This window comes from Pyrus communis, chromosome 5 (assembly GCF_041283825.1).
Source record: "Pyrus communis isolate YQ-2024b chromosome 5, ASM4128382v1, whole genome shotgun sequence".
Taxonomy (NCBI): domain Eukaryota; kingdom Viridiplantae; phylum Streptophyta; class Magnoliopsida; order Rosales; family Rosaceae; genus Pyrus; species Pyrus communis.
Genome location: NC_142569.1, coordinates 9,207,495 through 9,229,255, shown reverse-complemented (window position 1 = coordinate 9,229,255; position 21,761 = coordinate 9,207,495). Strand labels below are relative to the sequence as shown.

The 21,761-nt window shown below is 36.0% G+C and overlaps 2 protein-coding genes and 1 pseudogene across 3 annotated transcripts in view; 2 read left to right on the top strand and 1 right to left on the bottom strand.

Annotated features, from left to right (window-relative positions):
- LOC137725245 (T-complex protein 1 subunit gamma) overlaps window positions 1-16,382 on the top strand; it is a 32,519-nt gene extending 16,137 nt beyond the window's left edge. The window contains exons 1-13 of one of the 2 annotated variants that reach the window (XM_068463870.2): window positions 10,368-10,523; window positions 10,739-10,800; window positions 11,401-11,473; window positions 11,786-11,853; window positions 12,046-12,115; window positions 12,988-13,056; window positions 13,201-13,272; window positions 13,791-13,864; window positions 14,431-15,093; window positions 15,178-15,303; window positions 15,499-15,603; window positions 15,710-15,784; window positions 16,031-16,382. In XM_068463870.2, coding sequence (XP_068319971.2) covers window positions 10,499-10,523; window positions 10,739-10,800; window positions 11,401-11,473; window positions 11,786-11,853; window positions 12,046-12,115; window positions 12,988-13,056; window positions 13,201-13,272; window positions 13,791-13,864; window positions 14,431-15,093; window positions 15,178-15,303; window positions 15,499-15,603; window positions 15,710-15,784; window positions 16,031-16,219 — 1,671 coding nt within the window. In that variant the 5' untranslated portion in view covers window positions 10,368-10,498 and the 3' untranslated portion in view covers window positions 16,220-16,382. Of the gene's footprint in view, window positions 1-10,367; window positions 10,524-10,738; window positions 10,801-11,400; window positions 11,474-11,785; window positions 11,854-12,045; window positions 12,116-12,987; window positions 13,057-13,200; window positions 13,273-13,790; window positions 13,865-14,430; window positions 15,094-15,177; window positions 15,304-15,498; window positions 15,604-15,709; window positions 15,785-16,030 lie in introns of those variants that run through there. The other variant, XM_088694174.1, reaches the window with a different exon arrangement.
- On the bottom strand, window positions 937-2,592 carry LOC137726548 (akuammiline synthase 1-like). The gene has a single exon (XM_068465480.2). The coding sequence runs from the start codon at window positions 2,472-2,474 to the stop codon at window positions 1,071-1,073; it is 1,404 nt and encodes a 467-aa protein (XP_068321581.2). The 5' UTR covers window positions 2,475-2,592; the 3' UTR covers window positions 937-1,070.
- A 2,361-nt stretch (window positions 16,383-18,743) lies between the features above and the next one.
- LOC148696706 (SEED MATURATION PROTEIN 1 pseudogene) lies at window positions 18,744-19,246 on the top strand (annotated as a pseudogene).
- The last annotated feature ends 2,515 nt before the right edge of the window (window positions 19,247-21,761 follow it).

Genomic DNA, 21,761 nt, shown 5'->3' with positions numbered 1-21,761 from the left:
CGAGGCTTTTTGGGAGCTCATTAGCTTCGGGTTCCATCGGAACTCCGAAGTTAAGCAAGTTCGGGCGAGAGCATTCCCAGGATGGGTGACCCACTAGGAAGTTCTCGTGTGAGTTCCCAAAAACAAAATCGTGAGGGCGTGGTCGGGGCCCAAAGCGGACAATATCGTGCTACGGCGGAGTCAAGCTCTGGATGTGGTGGGAGCTCAGGCGGGGATGTGACATTAGACGAGAACTAAATATCAATGGACTAATGTCCCGTTCTTGTTATAAGATGAAGGGTCTCATAATCACATATAATTTAATGACATAATAATAACTAAATTCATAATGCTATATTGGAGTTAGAGGATATAGATGGTCACATATTATTAAGTATATGGTTTGTAATTTAATTAACATGTCGTGTAGTGGTCTACTACATATTTAAAGGAGTAATGAATAGTCATGCGGTGATGTAACGCCGTTTTCAAGATAGAAACGCGGTTCGTATGTATGATGAATTAATCTGAAGAATGATGCAATTCATGGTCTGTGAAGTAATAAGGATTATATGCTTTGCCTCTGAAACCGAAACATGGTTCAAGCTCCCCTACTGGTAAACATACCCCAGCAACCTCTCTCCCCACTTTCCAAACTTTATGGTCCGCCACCAGAAACTTGAAATTTGAAAATTTTCATCCGAAACTTGAAACTTGATGAGCTAAATCTCACGTAAAAAGTAAAAATTTAACAGAGACAAAGAGGTGAGACAATAAAAAGGTGGATGCCATCTAGATGATGGTGTGAATGGTGGCTATGATCGAGGTATGGAGGGTGGGAAGGGAAAAATGGTTTTTCTTTCATGTTCTGGATAAGTGCTTCCTTACAAAGCACAAAGCAGGTGCTTTGAGAAAGCACTTCTATGACTCAAAAGCACTAGTTTTAACCCTTACCAATTTGAAACATGCCTGAATTCATCTAGTGAAAGCACTAGTTTTGGAACTTTATTTTTGGTACAAACTAGCGTACAAGCATCAATACAATGAGTGATCAACCAACCTCTTGCAATACTCATCTAAGGAATTAAGGACTAGAGAAGGTTCTTTTGTGGGGGGTTACAAATTACAGATGGATTCAAAGATGCATATTCAAGCAGCTCCTCATTGCTTTCAAACATGGACATGTCTTCTTCGTTGAAAGTTAAGGACGCTTCTATTCCATCGCCATCTCTTGCATCCAGTAACACAATTGAATTCTTGGAACCAACACTAGAAATGAAGACCCATGATGGCTTTCCCCAACCAAAATTGGATTCGTATAGCGGAAACCTGCACCAACTGGTGGAACTATAGCTGTCTGTATCATCCTTTTTCATAATGAGGTTCACATTCTCCATGAAAAGTTGACAGAATTCCTCCCCTCTAACTCCATTTCTATATTTTTCTTTAAATTCCTCAATGCCCTTCCTCAGTATAGTAACCAAGCTTCGAAGATCATGATCATGTGCTTCACTGCTAGATTCTTCCGTCTTTGCTGCAACCAACCCCACAACATTCCCTAGCAAATCTTTATCTGCCAAGGTCTGCGCAAGTACTTTCCTCATGTTCACTGTTTGACACCATGAAGAGGGCCTCACTGAACCCAAGTTCGATCTTGACGCTTCCTTTGCACATTTCCAAATGAGTGCGGACACTACTTCAACTCGTGTTGGATTTGGCACGCTGGCACTGGCAGCTTCGGACTTGAGAGCAGCAATCTTTGAGCCATCAAACACAAATCTCCTCGTCGTACACCTTTCTTTAATATCAAATTTCATGTCTCTAGTTGGAGTTGGCGCTGGCGGTGAGTTTAGGAAGTCTAGTGGTGGGAAAAGAGAAGATGCAACCCCAAATGCTACAAGAGGCACCACATCAATAGTTCTTGGCGAGCCGAGTGCAATTGCAGCCCAGCGATTAATGAATTTGCTGAGTGTGGAAGCATCCGCCACCTTATGCGAAATATTGACTCCGATTGCCAATCCACCGCATTCAAAGAAATTGGCCTGGACTTGTAGAAGATGACTTGTATGATCATTTGGAAGCAATTGCCCTAGCATTCCAAGATCTGGTTTGTCAAAAATCTTTGACATGGGACAGTTGACTTGGGCTTCAAGAAACACAGCCCCCTGGTCATTGCAACAGATTGAATCATTAAACTGGAAACTTCCTGCAAGGGGATAGAAGAGAGTGAGGGCTTCAGATAAAGATGTCTTTAGAAGCTCGGATCTTTCCGCAACCAAAGATCGGTGATTGATATCATGGACCTCAAAGTCATCACCGTTGTTGCAGATGGGGTAGAAGAGAAGTAGTGGGATGTAAATTGGAGGAACAAGCTGATCAAAAAATGAGAGGCTATTGGTAGTTTTGAGGTGCGGAGGAGTTGGACAGGATGGACTAACTGTTTCCTTGTGAATTACTTCGACCTTCACGTCAGAAGCCATGATCTTGCTCCCCATTTAATTTCACCACAAATTTAAGAACCCTCCATATAAAGACCCAGATTCCCCTCGCAACAACTGCTCCGATGCAGGAAAAGTCAACTTTATTCAGTTATCAATTCCTTGTATCTGAATCTTCAACTGAGCTAATCTCTAAGAAATATTAGCAAAACTCGGAAAGTTCCTCGGTTTGAATATACAGAGATAGTTCTCGGGTTGAATGTTGACCAAGAAATACAAATACACAAGCTAGCAGTCAATGGCTGTGCACTATATCTCTCATTTCCATGTAAGCATCGTCCACTAATTATTTAATAGTCAAATAGAAGAATATAAAATCGAAATGACCCGGAAACCACACGAAGTATGTTTGTGCTGCTTCATCTTAGTTTGAGTTGCACCCGATAAAGTTGCTCTGGGGTTTTCACTAATATTTAAAGGAGACGCCATATGTGAATTAATCGAATCTCAAGTTTCATTTATATACCATGCTCCCTGTTAAGTTCGAATCTTCCCTTTACTTATTAAAAAAATAAAAAATAAAAAAGGATTGTTATGAATCCCAGAATTTATCCACGTGCTATTTGTAAGACATATATAAACACATGTATGTCTTAATACCATAAATCATAAGTTAACCAATTGAATTATCAAGAACTAAGAACAAGATGTATATCTAGACCAATCATGCTCATGAGAAAACACTGAAAGTTTGCATGATAACTAACCTGCAGAACCCGAGATCGAAGACAGTGCCATTGCAGCACTTCGAATAGGCTTAACCTTCTCCTCTTTAACAAAGCACAAGTACTCACCGAACAATAGGTATTCGGATCAATAATCAAAATTGAGCAGACCTTTGCAAGAGCAGTGGCTAAACATATATATAGCAGTGTTCCAAGAATTCTCCTATTAGAATTCGTATGGAACTCAAACAGCTAAACCATATCACAATACGAATTAAATGGACTCCTGATATTGAGTCAAATCCCATATAGAATTGGTATACCACACTCTCTCATAATTCCATATCAAAACAGGATTTACCTAAAGCTTATCAACAGGACTTTTCCAAACAATGATTTATACAATCTGGCTCTAAATGTTTGTCTCATACTCATACTCTTACATTCTCCCACTTGAGTATGAAATATGACTAACAGCCTTTATAAATTATGGAAGTGATCACCGAGTCCAAGTTAACCAAAAGCTCATTATCACATACAACCTTACCTAAGCATTTTAAAGCATGGAACTGCCCAGTTTCTTCTGTTCATTACAGAATTAACCCAGCAATCACTACACACCCAATCTGCAATTTGTAAGCATGTGAACTAAAATTTTCAGTAATGTAAAACACATTACTCCCACTCATATAAGCCAATCTTAGCACAACAGGACCATGATCACAATTGATAACCAAAATTTTATCAATGCCAATAGTATGATCAATAGTCCCGAAAGTATGCTTCAACAAAATCACAAAATGATTTCTTAGCAAACCAAAACTATCTTATATATATAAAATTTGTTTTCCAGCACAAGTTAATTCCTTATGGAAAAACTGAAAAACCCTTCAAAAAACAACTAACAATAATAGCTAACATTAAACTACCTGAGAAGATTAAACTCAACCAAAATAAAACTAACTCAGTTTTGTAGAACTGTAACTTCAATACCAATGCACATCGATGAACCGTTTAAACTGCAACCTTCTTGATTCACTCCCACTTGTCAAGAGACTCTAACACTCCCATTCGAACAACATGTCCTTTAAAAACATTGTTGGGCAGTGCTTTAGTCAGAGGATCCGCAATCATCAAGTTGGTTGACAAAAACTGAATTTCGATTTCCCCTTTCTTTACCATTTCTCTAACTTTAAAGAACTTCACATCCATCAATCTTGAAGCTGAAGTTCTTTTGTTATTCTTTGAGAAAAACACTGCTGCGGAATTGTCACAGAACATTTTTAAAGGCATCTTCACAGAATCAACAATCTTCATATCAGCAACAAAATTTCTAAGCCAAACTGCTTGTTTCATTCCCTCAAAACATGCTACAAACTCAGCTTCCATTGTAGAAGTTGAAACAATTGTCTGTTTAGCACTTTTCCATGAAACAGCACCCCCTTTCATCATGAAAATATATCCTCCAGTTGACTTCCGTTCATCCAAATCTCCAGCAAGATCTGAATCAGTATAGCCAGTGATCTCAAGACAATCCTCTCTACCATACATCAGCATGAATTCTTTTGTCCTCTGCAAATATCTCAGAACTTTCTTCGCAGCTATCCAATGAGATTCACCTGGATTTGATTGAAATCTTCCCAGCAAACCAACTATGAATGCCAAGTCAGGCCTAATACATATGTTTGCATACATAAGACTTCCAACCAACGAAGCATAGGGCCTCATCTTCATCAATTCAATCTCATGCTCAGATTTAGGACATTGATCTCGAGAGAACTTATCACCTTTGTTTACTGGGACATCGGCCTTATTACATCTTTCCATATTAAACCTGCTAAGGACCCTTTCAATGTAACCCTTCTGAGACAAGCCAAGCAATTTCCTCTGTCTATCCCTCACTATTTCGATTCCAAGCACATAATGAGCTTCTCCCAGATCTTTCATCTCAAAATTAGTGCTCAGAATTTTCTTGGTTTCCACAAGTAACTGCAAATCTGAGCTTGCAAGCAAAATGTCATCAACATATAGAATTAGGAAGATAAAGTTCGATCCTTTAAACTTAAGATAGATGCAGTCATCCATCTTATTTTCAGTAAAGCCATGAGATGTGATTACTTGATCAAACTTAAGAAACCATTGTCTTGAAGCCTGCTTAAGTCCATAAATTGACTTATTAAGCTTGCAGACCATCTTTTCTTTCCCCTTTTCAACAAATCCAATAGGTTGAATCATGTGAATATCTTCTTGCAAGTCGCCATTCAAGAAAGCAGTTTTTACGTCCATCTGGTGTAGTTCCAAATCAAAATGTGATGTTAAAGCCATAATAACCCTCAACGAGTCTTTGGAAGAGACTGGTGAGAATGTGTCATTATAGTCCACACCCTCTCTTTGATTGAACCCCTTTGCTACTAGATGTGCCTTATATCTTTCAACTCTGCCAGCAGCATCTCTTTTTGTCTTGTATACCCATTTACACCCAATCGGCTTAATATTGGGCGAGAAATTCACCAGTGTCCACACATTATTCTTGGTCATCGATTCTAACTCCTCTTCCATAGCTTTCTGCCATAGGGTGACTTGAGAACTTTGAACAGCTTGTTGATAAGTCACAGGATCATCAATATCCCCAATATCAAACTCAGATTCTTGGAGATAGACAAAATCTGCAGAAATAGCCGGTTTTTTATTTCTTGTAGATTTCCTTAACGGCTGTTGATCAACCAATGAATCTGTACTTTGAACATTTGATGGGTCTACCACTGTTGGAGATTGATCCAAAACTTGATCTTGATCAGCAACTTCAGTAGTTTCAGTTCCAGGCATTTCTTCATCTAAATCAGTGATTGATGCAGGGGTTCTAGGTAACACAGAAACATGAGTATAATCCATAGAAGATGAACTATTCACCTGTTGTTCCAATTCTTCAAACTCGAAATTGTCTAGGACCAAATCTGATACATCTTCATCTTCTAGAAAAATAGCATTGTGAGTCTCTTGTATTCTGGTATGTGACTTAGGACAATAAAATTTAAATCCTTTTGATTTCTCAGGGTATCCAATGAAATAGCATGAACTGGTTCTTGGATCGAGTTTTCTTTCATGTGGGTTATAGAACCTTGCTTCTGCTTTACACCCCCACACATGAAAGTGATTGAAGGTTGGTACTCTACTAGTCCACAATTCAAATGGCGTCTTTGATACTGACTTTGTAGGTACCCTATTTAAGATGTAATTGGCAGTCTTCAAGGCTTCTCCCCAGAGAAAACCAGGTAGCTTAGATCTTGAAATTAAACTTCTGACCATGCCCATCAATGTCCTGTTTCTTCTCTCTGCAACCCCATTCTGTTGGGGTGTTCCTGGAGTAGTGTACTGAGCCACAATCCCTTGTTGCTCAAGATAGTAAGCAAAAGGGCCCTTCTGTTGCCCAGCTTCTGTATACCTGCCAAAATATTCCCCTCCCCTATCTGATCTAACAATTTTAATTACTAAGTTCAACTGTTTTTCCACTTCACTTTTAAAAATTTTGAAACATTCAAGGACTGCAGACTTTTCTTTTATAAGGAAGATGTAACTGTGTCTGGAAAAGTCATCAATAAAGCTCACAAAGTATGAATTTCCACAAATAGTTTTAACTGAAAAAGGTCCACGAACATCTGTATGTATGAGTTCGAGTAAAGCTTGGCTCCTCTTAGCATCTAACTTTCTTACATTGGTTGTTTTACCCTTCATGCAATCAATACAATCAGATGTATTTTTGAAATCAATGACTGGTATAAAATTCAACTTTGATAGCTGCAAAATTCTTTCTTTTGAAATATGTCCTAACCTTTTATGCCACAACATGTAAGTGTCATCAATATGCATTCTTTTAGTCGTAGTGTTCAAAACATGCTGAGTATTATTAACTATTGAACAATGCAACTTCCATAAATTGTCATGCAAAAATGCTTTTCCAATCAAGGACCCTCTTTTGAAAAATTTTGTGCATTCAACATCCCCAATGAAAACGAGGCCTTGCTGGACTAGTTTTGATGCAGAAAGTAAGCTTCTCCTCATTAAAGGAACATAGAGGACATTTTCTAATTGTAACGCAAAACCAGTCTCAAACTTGAGTTTAACCATGCCAACAGCTTCAACTAAAACTTTGGTTCCTTCACCAACAAAGACATTATAAGAATTTGATTGTTTTTGTTGTTTAAAACCTTGTAACGAGTTAGTTATGTGAACAGACGCACCAGTATCAAACCACCAAGAGTCTGCAGGAATTTCAATGAGATTTGACTTTTCACAGACATAAATATCAGTTCTACCTTTTGCCCTAAGCCAATCCTTGAATATTTCACAATCTTTTCTATAGTGACCTTTTGTTTTACAGTGATGGCATCTTATTTTCTCAATATTCTTAGCTTTCCTTTTAAAATTGTTAGATTTAGAGGAATTGGATATTTTAGCAGATAAAGAAGATTTATCAGAGTAACTGGATTTAGAAGTTTTACCAGCATTCGAACTTCCAGAATTGGCATTGAACTCCTTTTTCCCTTTGGTTGTTTGTACAAAGTTGACAATCTCCACTTCCTTTCCTTTGTCATGCTTCTGTCGGTTTTCTTCTTGCACACACTGTGCAATCAATTCATCCACTGTCCAGGTTTTGTCTTGAGTGTTATAAGAAACCTTCAGTTGACTGAACTTCAAAGGCAGGGCTTGCAAAATCATGAAAACAAGTTGCTTTTCACATATATTCATATCTAATGAATTCAACTTCTCAGCTGCATCAGTCATCTTCATGATATGGTCTCTAATTGAGCCGCCTCCCTCAAACTTGTAGGTTGTGAGAAGCGTCATATACTGAGCGATTTCAGCCTTCTGTGACTCTTTAAACTTGTTCTCAATAGCAGTGAGATAGTCTTTTGCCAGATAACATTTCTTTATTCCTCCTCTCACAGTATCTGTCATGCCACTTTCCAATATAGACAGTGCAACCTTATTTGCTCTTGTCCATCTTTCAAATTCCACTTTTTCAGATTTAGTACTCTTATCATTAAGAGCTGCAGGTTGTGGCATGTCAAGTGCTATGTCATACTCATTTAGTGTCAAGAGCAATTCAATTTCTCTTCTCCACTTTCTATAATTGCTTCCACCAGTGAGTATAGGCACAGCAGCCAAATTAATTGTTTTGAGTGAAGCTGCATAATGACAACAATGAAATCAACTCTTTGAATCCAATAAGATTCCTGATTTCCATCAATTCTTTCACCTTAATCCAAATATGAATCAATTTAATCATATATGTATTCTCAATCTCCCAAGAAATGACACATATAGAATAAACAATTCACAAGGAATTTCAATACAGATTCATGTTTAAGAGAGTGAAAATCAAATATCACTCTGCAAATGTATTTAGCAATTTTAATGTTTGGTAAGACAGTTGCAGTTATCAATTTCTATAGCAACGGAAGCACTTTAAACATACTGCAATATTTACTTACGGAATTACTAACAACAAGACAAGAATTTATTTCATCTATATTTAAACATATTCAATTGATCAGTAAGAACGTAGACGAGTAGGAAAACAATCATTCATACCTTCCAAGATTCATATATGAATGCATGAATGAACAAAATCAAGATGGCAAAGATGAAGAAAGAAAGGAAACAATACTCCTTTGTCATCACCATCCTTTGTAAGAAGGAAAATCCGAAAACCCAGAAGTGATGACCCAGAAAAGAGGAATCCGAAAAGTCAGGAAAACTATTTTTTTTTTTTTTTTTAACCGAAAAACGTCGTCGTTTTAAGTATCCCTTAAAAAATAAAAAATAAATAAATAAAAATCTGGATTTCGCAAAACTTTAAGAATATGGCAGATTTAAGATTTTGTTCTTCAACTAAGATTTTTCTTAATTCAATGGTCGAAATACTTTGGCTCTGATACCACATGTAAGACATATATAAACACATGTATGTCTTAATACCATAAATCATAAGTTAACCAATTGAATTATCAAGAACTAAGAACAAGATGTATATCTAGACCAATCATGCTCATGAGAAAACACTGAAAGTTTGCATGATAACTAACCTGCAGAACCCGAGATCGAAGACAGTGCCATTGCAGCACTTCGATTAGGCTTAACCTTCTCCTCTTTAACAAAGCACAAGTACTCACCGAACAATAGGTATTCGGATCAATAATCAAAATTGAGCAGACCTTTGCAAGAGCAGTGGCTAAACATATATATAGCAGTGTTCCAAGAATTCTCCTATTAGAATTCGTATGGAACTCAAACAGCTAAACCATATCACAATACGAATTAAATGGACTCCTGATATTGAGTCAAATCCCATATAGAATTGGTATACCACACTCTCTCATAATTCCATATCAAAACAGGATTTACCTAAAGCTTATCAACAGGACTTTTCCAAACAATGATTTATACAATCTGGCTCTAAATGTTTGTCTCATACTCATACTCTTACACTATTAGCTAGTTCAACCCTTCAAATTTTAGGCAATACACGCAAATAAGAGTAACTCTTTGAACCAAATCAACCTTTCAGATTTACAAAGAAGAGTACTTTCGTGAACCAAATCAAGCAAATTTTGCTTGGGTCATTCACAAAGTTGGAGAACGTGACTTTCCGAGCATGATAGGGTCATTAGATTGCATGTATTGATAGTGGAATAAATGTCCCACTGGACGGCAAGGAGGATTTAGCGGAAGATCGAAAAAAACAACTATATATTAGAGGCAGTTGCCTTGTTTGACACATGTATTTTGCATGCTTTCTTTTGAGTCTCAGGATCCCAAAATGACATTACAGTACTCGGGCGTTCACCCCTCTTTACTAACCTAACGGAGGGTAAATCACCTCAACTAGACTACTACGTCAACGGGCATCAGTACAATATAGGGTATTATCTAGTAGATGACATTTGCCCAAGATAGGCGACACTCGTCCAAATATGAAATCAATGATCTTTATAGGAATTTTACAATATGACTGATTCTGATCATAAATGTAAAGTTACGTGGAATCTGAAAAGTTTTGAGTAAAGCCCATTTGAAGGGAAAAAAAAAAAAAAAAAAAAAAAAAACAAGAGAAGGTTTTGGGCCAGCCTAATTCAGCCTGAAATTTAAAAAGACTTTTAAAGCCCAATTTGAGCATCGGCTCGGATCAGCGTGGGTCTCTCCGTCCCATTTTGCAGACCTATTTCGCACTGCCAGGGTTTCACTAAAATCTCACTTTCGGCGTTTCCCTCGCATAAAAACCTCTCCGGACTTCTCTTCTTCTCCTTCTTCCTTCCTCCTCACACTCCACAGTTTCACACAGATCTCGCCATCAACATGCAAGCCCCAGTGCTCGTCCTCAGTAAGCTCCCTTCCCTTCTTTCTTCCCCCTCCTCCCCCCCAACCAAAAAAAAAAAAAAAAAAAAAAACTTGCAGTTGCTTTAAAGTTTAGGTTTTTGAGTTGATCTTTCATTTGGGTTTCTGAAAACCTCGTTTTCTGCCATTTTTTTTTATGAGATTTGAGTTCCTGTGAAAACTCATTTGCTTATTTTTGCTTGTTTGAACTTATCTGAGCAGAAGATTCATTGAAGCGTGAGTCGGGGACTAAAGTACACCATGGAAATATCCAGGCATCGAAGGTGAGATTAAGGGTTTACGAATCTAAAAATATTATTTTGGATTGAAATGTAATGGAAAATCCTAAATAGTTTTGTTCGTTTAAGGAAAAATAATGGTTTTAAGTGATGAAGTCTTGGAGAGAGATTTATTTGAATCTAATTTTGTTGATGGTTTTTATTTTCGTATGTCAATCAAGTATATAAATTTCAAAAAGTCTATCAATAAGGTTTTTTACATGTGATGTGGTAAGTTGGGCTTGTTTTGGTCAATCGAGCTCAGTATTTGGTGAATGACTTACAAAATAAGATGCTGTTGTAATTTTGGGTTTTGTGAACAAGGTTAGCGAAAACTGAATTGAATTGAAATTCATCTGCAAATGTATGTTCAGTATTTGTTTCGAACATATTAATTTCTGGATGAGTTGCCAGGAGTGTTAACCTTCTAACTATGAAATGTTTAGTATTTTCGTACAAAAGAATTCTAAGCATTTAGGGTCTCAGTTGTCAATGGTATTTTATTTTCAAGAGGATATTATTATGCTTCCACTGTGGATATTTGTCAGACTATTAGCACTTAGGGTCTCATGAGCGTACAAATTTTAAGCATTTTGATTATTACAGGCCGTTGCTGACATAATCCGGACAACCTTGGGTCCTCGGTCCATGCTCAAGATGCTACTTGACGCTAGTGGAGGTAATTATTTTCTCGCAGTCTGATAAGTTTTATTGTTTTTTCTGTATTTTTGTTGAAATTGAATATAATGATTTATTTTCCTTCAGTTTTTACAACGCAGTAAGCCCTTATTTTAGGTGGTGGCATGTTTGTCCCTGTGATTAAATTATTTTGAATCAAAGAAGTTCTTTTACATTTCTATTTGCAATTAAGTAAAGTTTAGATTGATGTTACGGGTGATGTAACTATTTTGTGCATCTATTATCCCCATGGCTTTCGTTTGGGTCTTGATGAGTTTGCAATACACTAACATGTAACCCTTGTTTCTGACAGGAATTGTAGTGACTAATGATGGAAATGCCATTCTGCGTGAACTGGATCTTGCTCACCCAGCAGCAAAGGCATGATATTTGTCTCAAATTGTTCCTTTCTGGATTTTATTTTTGTTTAATCTTTTCGGTTCAAAAACGTCTGTTCCCCATCTATTTTTGCATTTTCTTTCTTGTCAATTCTTTACTTTTATATGAACCCCCTCCTCCCTCTCATTTTCTTTGGTATTCTTACCTTTGCTCTTTTGAAATTTTTGGTGATAGTCAATGATTGAATTAAGTCGCACACAAGATGAAGAAGTAGGCGATGGAACAACATCTGTCATTGTCCTTGGTATGGTTTGAGCATTATTTACCTACATGCAACTCAATGTTCATTTGAGGATATAGTATATACTTGTTACTTATTGGCATATATTCTTGTTCAATCTTTTTATGGAGCAAAATAAATTGTCTTCAAGTAATAAATGGGGGTGACTAGTAAAAGGGGAGTGCTACCAACCTGTGCACTAACCTTTGCATTTGGACCTTTTCACTTGTTCAAATGACATGTCATTTTTTTACACAAAAAAAGACCTTAATGCTTTTGGCTAGGAATTAATAATGAAAAATAAAAAATATAATTTCAAAGGCATCAAATGTCTTGCTTTTATGTAAAAAATGACCCGTGTCATGTGAAGAAATGAAAAGGTTCAAATGCAAAGGTTGCAAGCATTTTTCCCTGTAAAAACCCTATAACTTAAAGAGAAAACCCCTTACAAATTCTTGTTTCCTTAGCCTTTAATGGGCTTATTGATAAATTTTAGGGCTGAAATTGAGGACAAGTCAACAAAAAAAAAATGTGGGCTCGTTGCTAAAATGATCGAGCATATTGAGGACTTAAAGCTATACAACAACGAAAGTTGATGACTTAAAAAATAAGTAGAATTAAAGTAGGTATTTATTGCTAACAAATGTTGTATTTGGAGGCCTAGTGCAAAAATCCCTATTATGTTTGTTAAATCTATTTTGTGCTTTACATTGCTTGGTATATAAGTAATTTATACAACGATGATGGGATTAACTGGCATAATAATACATATCATGGAATTTAGTAAGCTTGAGGAAGGTTGTGTACTTTTCTATTTACTGAACAAGTTACAACAGTATTATATGTGTACATGAACTTTGCTTTATGTCTTACATTTGGAATGAAATCTGGTGTAGCTGGTGAGATGCTCCATGTTGCAGAAGTATTTATTGACAAGCACTATCATCCTACTGTTATTTGCCGAGGTAAATTGAAAGAAATTACGATAACATTTTTCCTTTTGATTTTTCTTTCATGTATAGTTTTGGATTTGATTTTGGTTTACGATTTATTCTTTTTCTAATTATTTTGTTTCGATGTTTTTTAAATTTTCTGTTTTTTCGTTTTAGCCTACAACAAAGCTCTGGAGGATGCTATTGGTGTTCTTGACAAAATAGCAATGGACATTGATGTGAAGGATCGTAAGTTCCTTTGGTTTCTTTCTACTCGTCGTCAAATTATATACCTATTATTTTTGTATTGAGTCTCTTGCTCTCATTTAATCTAACTTTTATGAGAATGTAATGGCATGCATAAGACTGGAACATAGAAATAAACTCAGGGCACTAGTCCTTGTGCTCAATCAGGTTCGTGGGTTTCATGTTGCAGCTGCTTAGGAAAAATTGGGGAATAGGCATAGCTTAGTTTTCGTTTAGCAATTGTGGTTGTAACCATTATTTCATCTCTGTTATGTTAGTTTCACTTAGATTGAATTAGGAATTCATATTGTGAGTCTGTTTAGGAATCAAAACAACATAATTGGTGGGGAACGGCAGAATTTTCAGTGGCGGCTCTTGCCGATGATAACACTCATTGTTATGATTGCAAACCTGTCAGTGACTGAATATCCTGTGTGATAATAATTTACCTTGATTAACGATTATTTGAAATGCTAAGCCAGCAGTTTTGGCATGTTACTTATGTATGCTTTCCATGGCAGGTGCAACAATGTTGGGACTGGTCAAGAGCTGTATTGGTACAAAGTTCACTAGTCAGTTTGGGGATTTAATTGCTGTAAGCACTTGTTTAAATAAAGGTTTTGCATTTAGTTATTTCTTCTTGTTTATTGGTTTCCAGGTCTTATGATTCTTCATCTAGGTAAAGTGGCCTATGAAGGATATACTGACAAAAATTTAAGAATTTGTCAAGGAAAATATCTTCACAAAAGAGGCAATACTTATTTTCTTTAGCTTTGTAGTTCAGAGAGATAAACATCATATTTAAACTAAAAGTGAGGTTTAACCATGGATTTCTAACTTTTATTCTTGACTAAACTTTGTCTATCACGTTAGAATTTTTGATAGATAAGCTGTGGCCTCTTGCCTGCAAGTTAACTCTGTATGAGTGTGTTACTTTGTGTCTAAGTGGAAAATTATTGAATTGATTTCATAGTTTTCACCATTATTTGTTATGTATTATGTCTTGCATTTGAATGAGCCGCCTTGCAATGAGAATCAATTACTTGGACTATTGATATTCACTCTTCAGATCTGATTCTATCATTCTAATGACAAACTACTATGAACTCACTCATGAGTCATGAGTCATGACTGACCATAAATTGGGTTTTCTTCTTGTAGGATTTAGCGCTTGATGCCACCACAATAGTGGGGGTGGACCTTGGCCAGGGTTTGCGAGAAGTGGATATCAAAAAGTACATTAAGGTTGAGAAGGTTCCTGGTGGCCAGTTGGAAGATTCAATGGTTCTGAAAGGAGTAATGTTTAACAAAGATGTTATCGCACCTGGAAAAATGAGAAGAAAGATTGTTAACCCAAGGATCATTCTTCTTGATTGTCCTCTTGAGTATAAGAAAGGTGAGAACCAAACAAATGCTGAGTTACTTAAAGAAGAAGATTGGGGAGTCCTACTAAAATTGGAAGAAGAATACATTGAGAGCCTCTGCGTGCAGATATTGAAGTTTAAGCCAGATGTGGTTATTACAGAAAAGGGCCTTAGTGACTTGGCATGCCATTACCTAAGCAAGGCTGGCGTCAGTGCAATCAGGAGGTTGCGAAAAACAGACAATAACCGAATTGCTAAGGCCTGTGGGGCAGTTATTGTTAACAGACCAGATGAATTGCAAGAGTCTGATGTTGGTACAGGGGCTGGGCTATTTGAGGTCAAGAAAATTGGTGATGAGTTTTTTGCATTCATTGTTGATTGCAAAGATCCCAAAGCATGTACTATACTCTTAAGAGGCCCTAGTAAGGATCTCTTAAATGAAGTGGAAAGAAATTTGCAGGTATGGTGGTTTTATTTTTTATCCCATTACATGGAAATAAATATAATATTTGAAATTTATTATTTATTTATTACTTTGTCGTAGGATGCTATGTCAGTAGCAAGAAACATCCTCAAAAATCCAAAACTTGTTCCTGGTGGTGGTGCTACAGAGTTAACTGTATCGGCAACATTGAAGCAAAATAGTTCATCTATAGAAGGTATCGAAAAGGTAAGCGCACTTTTCCTCATATAAAAGTTTTTATCTGTTGTGCAAACTGGTCCAAGAATCTGGAGAACTCCTCGTGAAAATAGAAAGATGAACACTAAGACTAAGAACCTCTGTTGCTTGAGTTCACATGCTTTTTACATATTGGAGATTAAGAATTAGCTGTGGCTTTACATTTGTGTTTTGATGGTAAAACAGTGGCCGTATGAAGCTGCTGCTATAGCTTTTGAGGCTATACCACGAACGTTGGCTCAGAATTGTGGTGTTAATGTGATTAGAACTATGACAGCGCTTCAGGGAAAGGTTTGAATCTTTACCGTATGGCATTGTTCTGTTCTACTATTACTATCATTTATGTATCTCTTCTGATGCATTTTATTTTTATCTAAATTACAATTTCTTTCCATAGCATGCGAATGGTGAAAATGCATGGATTGGCATAGATGGAAACACTGGTGCAATAACTGACGTGAAAGAGAAAAAGGTGGGTGGATCTCCTTTAGTTCCATACTTATGTTGCTCTTTTCTTTCTCTTTTTACTTTGGCAATATTCAAGTTCGTTGGGCAATTGGTGCATATTTTGACAGCACCCATGTGAGGGCAACTGCTGTAACCCTGCTTATTACTAAAATAAATGTGACTAGCTACGATTTGAGCGTATCCACGAAGTCTTGAACATCAAATTTCTAGCGTGGGTAAGGCTGTTAATTGCTTATATTTATCATGTCAGATCTGGGATGCGTACAACGTGAAGGCTCAGACCTTTAAAACAGCCATAGAATCCGCTTGCCTACTTCTCAGAATCGATGACATTGTGAGCGGGATCAAGAAGAAGCAGCCTCCTGGTTCCAAAGCTCCTTCAAAGCCTCAAGTTGAAACAGAAGGTGATGCTGATAATGAGCAAATGATTCCCGAGTGAGAATCGACGTCTTGTCGATTTGAATTTAGTTTTGCTTTCAAGAAGAAAGAGGAGCGTTCTGAGTCTGATGAGGATATTTTGTACCCTCGTCGCACTGTTGATCTTTGGATGTTTAAAATTGGTGACTGGTGACAATTGGATTTTGATCTAATAGCTTAAAAGATGTCGACGTTTTGTGTTTGCATGTAGCTAACAAAAATCAATCATCTTAAGCGACCTAAAATTACACCAGAGCTTACAAATGAACGCACGCAAGACAGAATTAAGCCCACGTACTAATGTTGTCACTAATTAGACACTAATTAATGACAAGGATTTGATTTTTACACATAACTAAGCCCACGTAATAATGTTGTCGCTAACTAGACGTAGTAATTAGTGACAGAGATTTGGTCTTTGAGGAAAGTGAGGTTGAACTCGGCGGTTCGCGGGAGATAAGGGTTTCAAAGGTGGAGGTGCATTTTTCAAGCATGAATCTTTCGAATCTGGATCCTCAACCGTGAATCGTGTCCATACATCGTATTTCGTACGGTCAGTTTTCGTCAAGTATTATTTGTTTCAATTTTAAATAAAAAAATGGTTTTTTAACCAAAATGGTTCCCGAGATTTGCATAACACATAATTTTGGTCTCTAATATTGAAAATCAATATAAATGATTTTTAAGATTGTCCATCATCCATTATTTTGGTCCTTCTATTAAAAACTCTGACCAATTTTCAAAGATTCGTAACTCAATCGTTTCTTAACCAAATTCGACTCATAATATATCAAAATGGAGATAGGAAAGTGTAGAACAAGATTATACCTATTCGGAAGCCCAATGGTTGCCAGAGATGGTCGGAAAATAGTCGGAAAGGTGACTGGTCCGCAAGAAAATTGAAAAACTCGCCGGAAACTAGGTAAATTTTAAACGTTCATAACTTCTTCAATACTCAACGAAATCGAGTGATTCAAAAATGAAAATCATACTTCTCAAAAATAGGAAGAAAATGGTACCTTTCTCAAAGGCTAGATTGCCGGGGTTTTGCCGGAAAATGGCTCGAAAGTGGCTAATTCGAGACCAAGATAATCACTTTCGAGCTGTTTTCCGGCCAAACCACCGCGAATTAGCCATTGAGAAAGGTTCCATTCTCTTCGGCTCATTGAGAAGTATGATTTTTGTTTTTGAATCACTCGATCTCGTTGAGTATTAAAGAAATTATGAACGTTTAAAGTTTATCCAGTTTCCGGCGAGTTTTTCAGTTTTCTTGCGGACCAATCACCTTTTAGGCTATTTTTCAGCCATCTCCAGCAACCATTGGTCTTCCAAATAGGTATAATCTTGTTCTACACTTTCCTTTCTTCATTTTGATATATTATGAGTCGAATTTGGTTAAGAAACGATTTACAAAGCTATGAAAATTACCCAAAGAGTATTTAACGGAATGACCAAAATGATAGATGGTGGACAATCTCAGGGACCATTTTATTGATTTTCAATCTCAGAGACCAAAGTTATGTGTTATGCAAATCTCAGGGACCATTTGGCTAAAAAGCCTTAAAAAATTTAAAATGATTTTTGATCGCACGATGTATGATGAACAAACATGATTTACGGATCCCTGGAATCCTCACAAAGAGGATCCAGAGAGAATCCTCATTCGATTCTCCCCTTTAAATTTCCATCCTTTCCTTCCCTTCTGTCTCACTTCCTTCTGTCTTTCTCTTTTTCATTTTTCTTAATAAAAAAGTCAATACAAAATATTAATAGCTTAATCGTGAACCGTAATCGTTCATATAGGAGAGCAGAAAATGAGAGAAGAATTTGGACAAGAAGGAGTCATACTCTGTTTTGTTTCTTTTAGGCTAGTAATATTTTAGTTTAAATCAATTTATGAATACTTGCTTTCAAAGTTCAAATTCTCAGAGTGTTTAGTTTTGTCCGCTCGAATTAGTCACCATAATATCAAAAAAATCGAAAGTAAGAAAAAAAAGTGTCCACTTAGATTATACCACTTATCAAAAATCAAAATAACTTAAAATTTTCATTTCTCATAAGTAAATATGTCCGGCGCCACATCACTATGTCAAATGGAAAGAGCAAACAAGAACTTCCATGGTACATTGACTTAGTACACAGTAGAGTTACGAATTAATAATACAATGTTATGTGAAGAAAAATTTACTTATTATATTATATCCGATTCAATAATACAGTGTCATGTCAAAACTTAGTACACAGTAGAGTTACGAATCAATAATACAATGTTATGTGAAGAAAAAATTACTTATTATATTATATCCGATTCAATAATATAGTGTCATATCAAAAAAAACTTACTTGTAATACTCATAATAGTATAACATTATCTGCACACAACGCAATACTGACAGTATACTCGTGTCATAAAAATTCTTCGCTGAAACAAAACACCACGTGTCAAGTTGAATTGTATAGCTGTCGCTCTCATCTTAAGCCAATCTACCACGTACTGATACAAAACACGCTTATAAATGAAAGCAGGTCATCAGAACCGACTCATGCATTTCTCATGCGGTTCAGTCTGAACCCTAGATAGAGAGAAGTGAAAGAATGTCAAAGAGCAAGGACGACATAACGTATGCGACTTCGCAGGCGAGGCTTGATGAAGACGAAGCTGTGAGGACTGCGTACAAGCATGGGACTCCTCTTGAAGGAGGCAAGATTGCCGAGTCGGAGCCTGTCGATCTCTTCTCCAGTGCTCGTAACATTCCCAAGGCTCAGCCTCATGATGAAGATTCTAGCAATGATCGATCCCAGATGCAGCAGCATAAACCCGATCTCACGAAACGAGAAGGCGGCCCGGGATCTGCTGCTGATAGTGCTAAACTTCCCAAGAAAACTCCTCCTGCTCTTAGTACTAAGTAGATAGATGCATGTTTATTCCAATTTTTTTTTCTTTTATTTTCTCCTCATATTTTTCTGCATTCCTTTTGTTTTTGTTTTTATGTTTTAAGTTGTAAGCTCTTAATTTTTTTTTTAATGCATGAAGGCTCTTAATTTTTCCTTCCCTTTCTGAGCATGATTTTGGACTAAAAGGGAAAGAAAAACAAAAGGCTAAAGAAATGAAATTTTGAAGAGGATGAAATTGTCCAAGATTGGATATGAATATTTTTGGTAGACGTTTACTAGACCCATCCCATTATTTCATTTCTCCACCTACATTATAATCTCATCCACTATAAAAAATGAAAAAATTAAAATGTTCTTTCTTCACCCATTTTTATTCCTAAAATATCCTCGTTAGCACTCTCGTTCCGCTCTGAGCTTGTCTCTAAAATTATTGCACCAGTAAGAAATAATTTTAGAGAGCTCAGTGACAGACTTTGTACCATTTTTTTTTTTTTTTCTACTGATCAAACTCGATATCTTTTTATAGAATACCCTTCCTCAGTTCTTCTTCCACACTTGTGTAAATATCAGCATCTATACATAAGCAACAAGTTCAAATTACATATCAATTCATGCTGACATCCATTGTTGAAACATCCAACCAAAACAAAAACATTAAATTTGAACTGGAGAGTAGCCGAAGAAAGCAGAGAAGAAGCAAACTCTGGTTGCCTGGTTTTTGGGTTCGTCTTCGTCTTCAAGATTTTTATGAGAATTAATTTGCAGAAAATATAGAAAATAGTGTGGAATCAGAGCGATTTCAAGTTGAGTAGCATTGGAATTTTATTAGGTGAGGGTTTAAGGATAGATAAATAGTTTGTGAACAGAGAGCTATATTTATATAAAGTCTTTATCGGTCATTTTACAAATAAGTAAATTTGTAATTAAAAATTTTATTAAAAAGTGAGTGGGAGGATAAGACACTGGGGTGAGAATAACACCATTCTTTTGATAAAGATCTTGGACAATTTTTTATAACCTACATTAACCAAGACCATGAATGAAATTGTTTTCCTACCGTATATAAATAAAATTTTGTAAATAGAATATAAAACGTTCCACAATATTGATACTTTGGAAACAATTTGACGACGTAAAATATGGGTTGAACTCATGGACGAAGCTAGAAATATATTTTTAGTGGGGGCTATTTCGAATGAGGAAATTAAATTAAAATTTTGATACAATGTTATTATTTTATTGTACAATATGATTTTGGGTAATTGGTGTTTTGAACAGTAAAATTATAAATCATTAGTTAATGGAAAAATTACCTTTCAAAATTAAATTAAAATTTTGGTACAATGTTATTATTTTATTGTACAACATGATTTTGGGTAACTGGTGTTTTGAACGGTAAAATTATAAATCGTTAGTTAATGGAAAAATTACATAATTCGGAAGCGTCAGAGGATATTTTGAGTTGAGTTTTGAATTGAGACTTGACTTATAGTTTTGTGGAAATAAAAAAAGTTGAGTGGGAGTTGCTGCCCTAAGTAGACATATGTTGTCTTCGTCCATGGTTGGACTTCCTTATTATGGATGAGGTTTATTGGTGTTTTTTATCCCAATGATAAGTTTGTGGAGTTGGTGATGGATGGTAAATTGGATTGGTGTATTTTATTTATTTACGGAGACCCACATCACTAGTATGTAATCCTTCGACAGAAGTAGGAAGGCTTCCTCTTCTATTTATAGGACCCTAGATGACGGTGTATTTTTTGTTTCTTTACTTTTCGTGATATTATTTTCAAGCAGCGTATTTTTTTTAAATTCACGTTGACGATAATATTGTTATGAGTAAAATTTAATTACATAATGCGAAAAGAATTCGGAGTCAACAGTTCTATTTTTACAATATGCCTTGTTGGGTATACAAGTGACTGACTATTTTGTTTTGACCCTTGCAGATTAACCTATGTTTCGGCCTTGGTTTGGCTTCGTCTTAACCTTGCGATTACGAGTGCACGTCTAGAACAGTAATATTTTCTAGGGGATGCCAAATCATTTCGTAGGACAATTGTCTTCTGTGCTTCAATGAAAATCATTTCCCATAATCTTGGTGAATTATTTCTTCTTAATTAAATGCATTTTATTTTATGATAGTACGTGCATTCTTCTAACGAGTGAATGTACATATAATACTTACGTTATCTAGCATGTAAGTTTCATAATTCAAATTGTTCAAATCGACGATGTGAATACTAAGTAACATATTCATGGAATCGTTTTATTAATATTGTCAAAATTATGGTGTTTAAATGAATATAATATGCATCATCATTTGTCCATTTATTGGATCATCTTCAGATGATTAAAAGATTTTAAATTTGATTAATTTTTTGCAACGTTGGCATTTAAAGGATAACTAGAAAGGAGACGATGCAAATTTAATGTGCAACATTGCACACAATTTCTGGCTAACATGGTTAAACCTATGTCATATATCATTAAAACAATAACCAATTTGACAAAATTAAAACAACTGAAACAAAATGGAAATGGACCAAAATGCATTTCATTTAAAATATAATATAAAAAATGAAATAAAAAGAAAAACGAAAAGGAGCCAGAAGTTTGGGCCGACTAGAGGAGTACTGGCGCAAGGCCCATCTCGCTTAATTTTGACA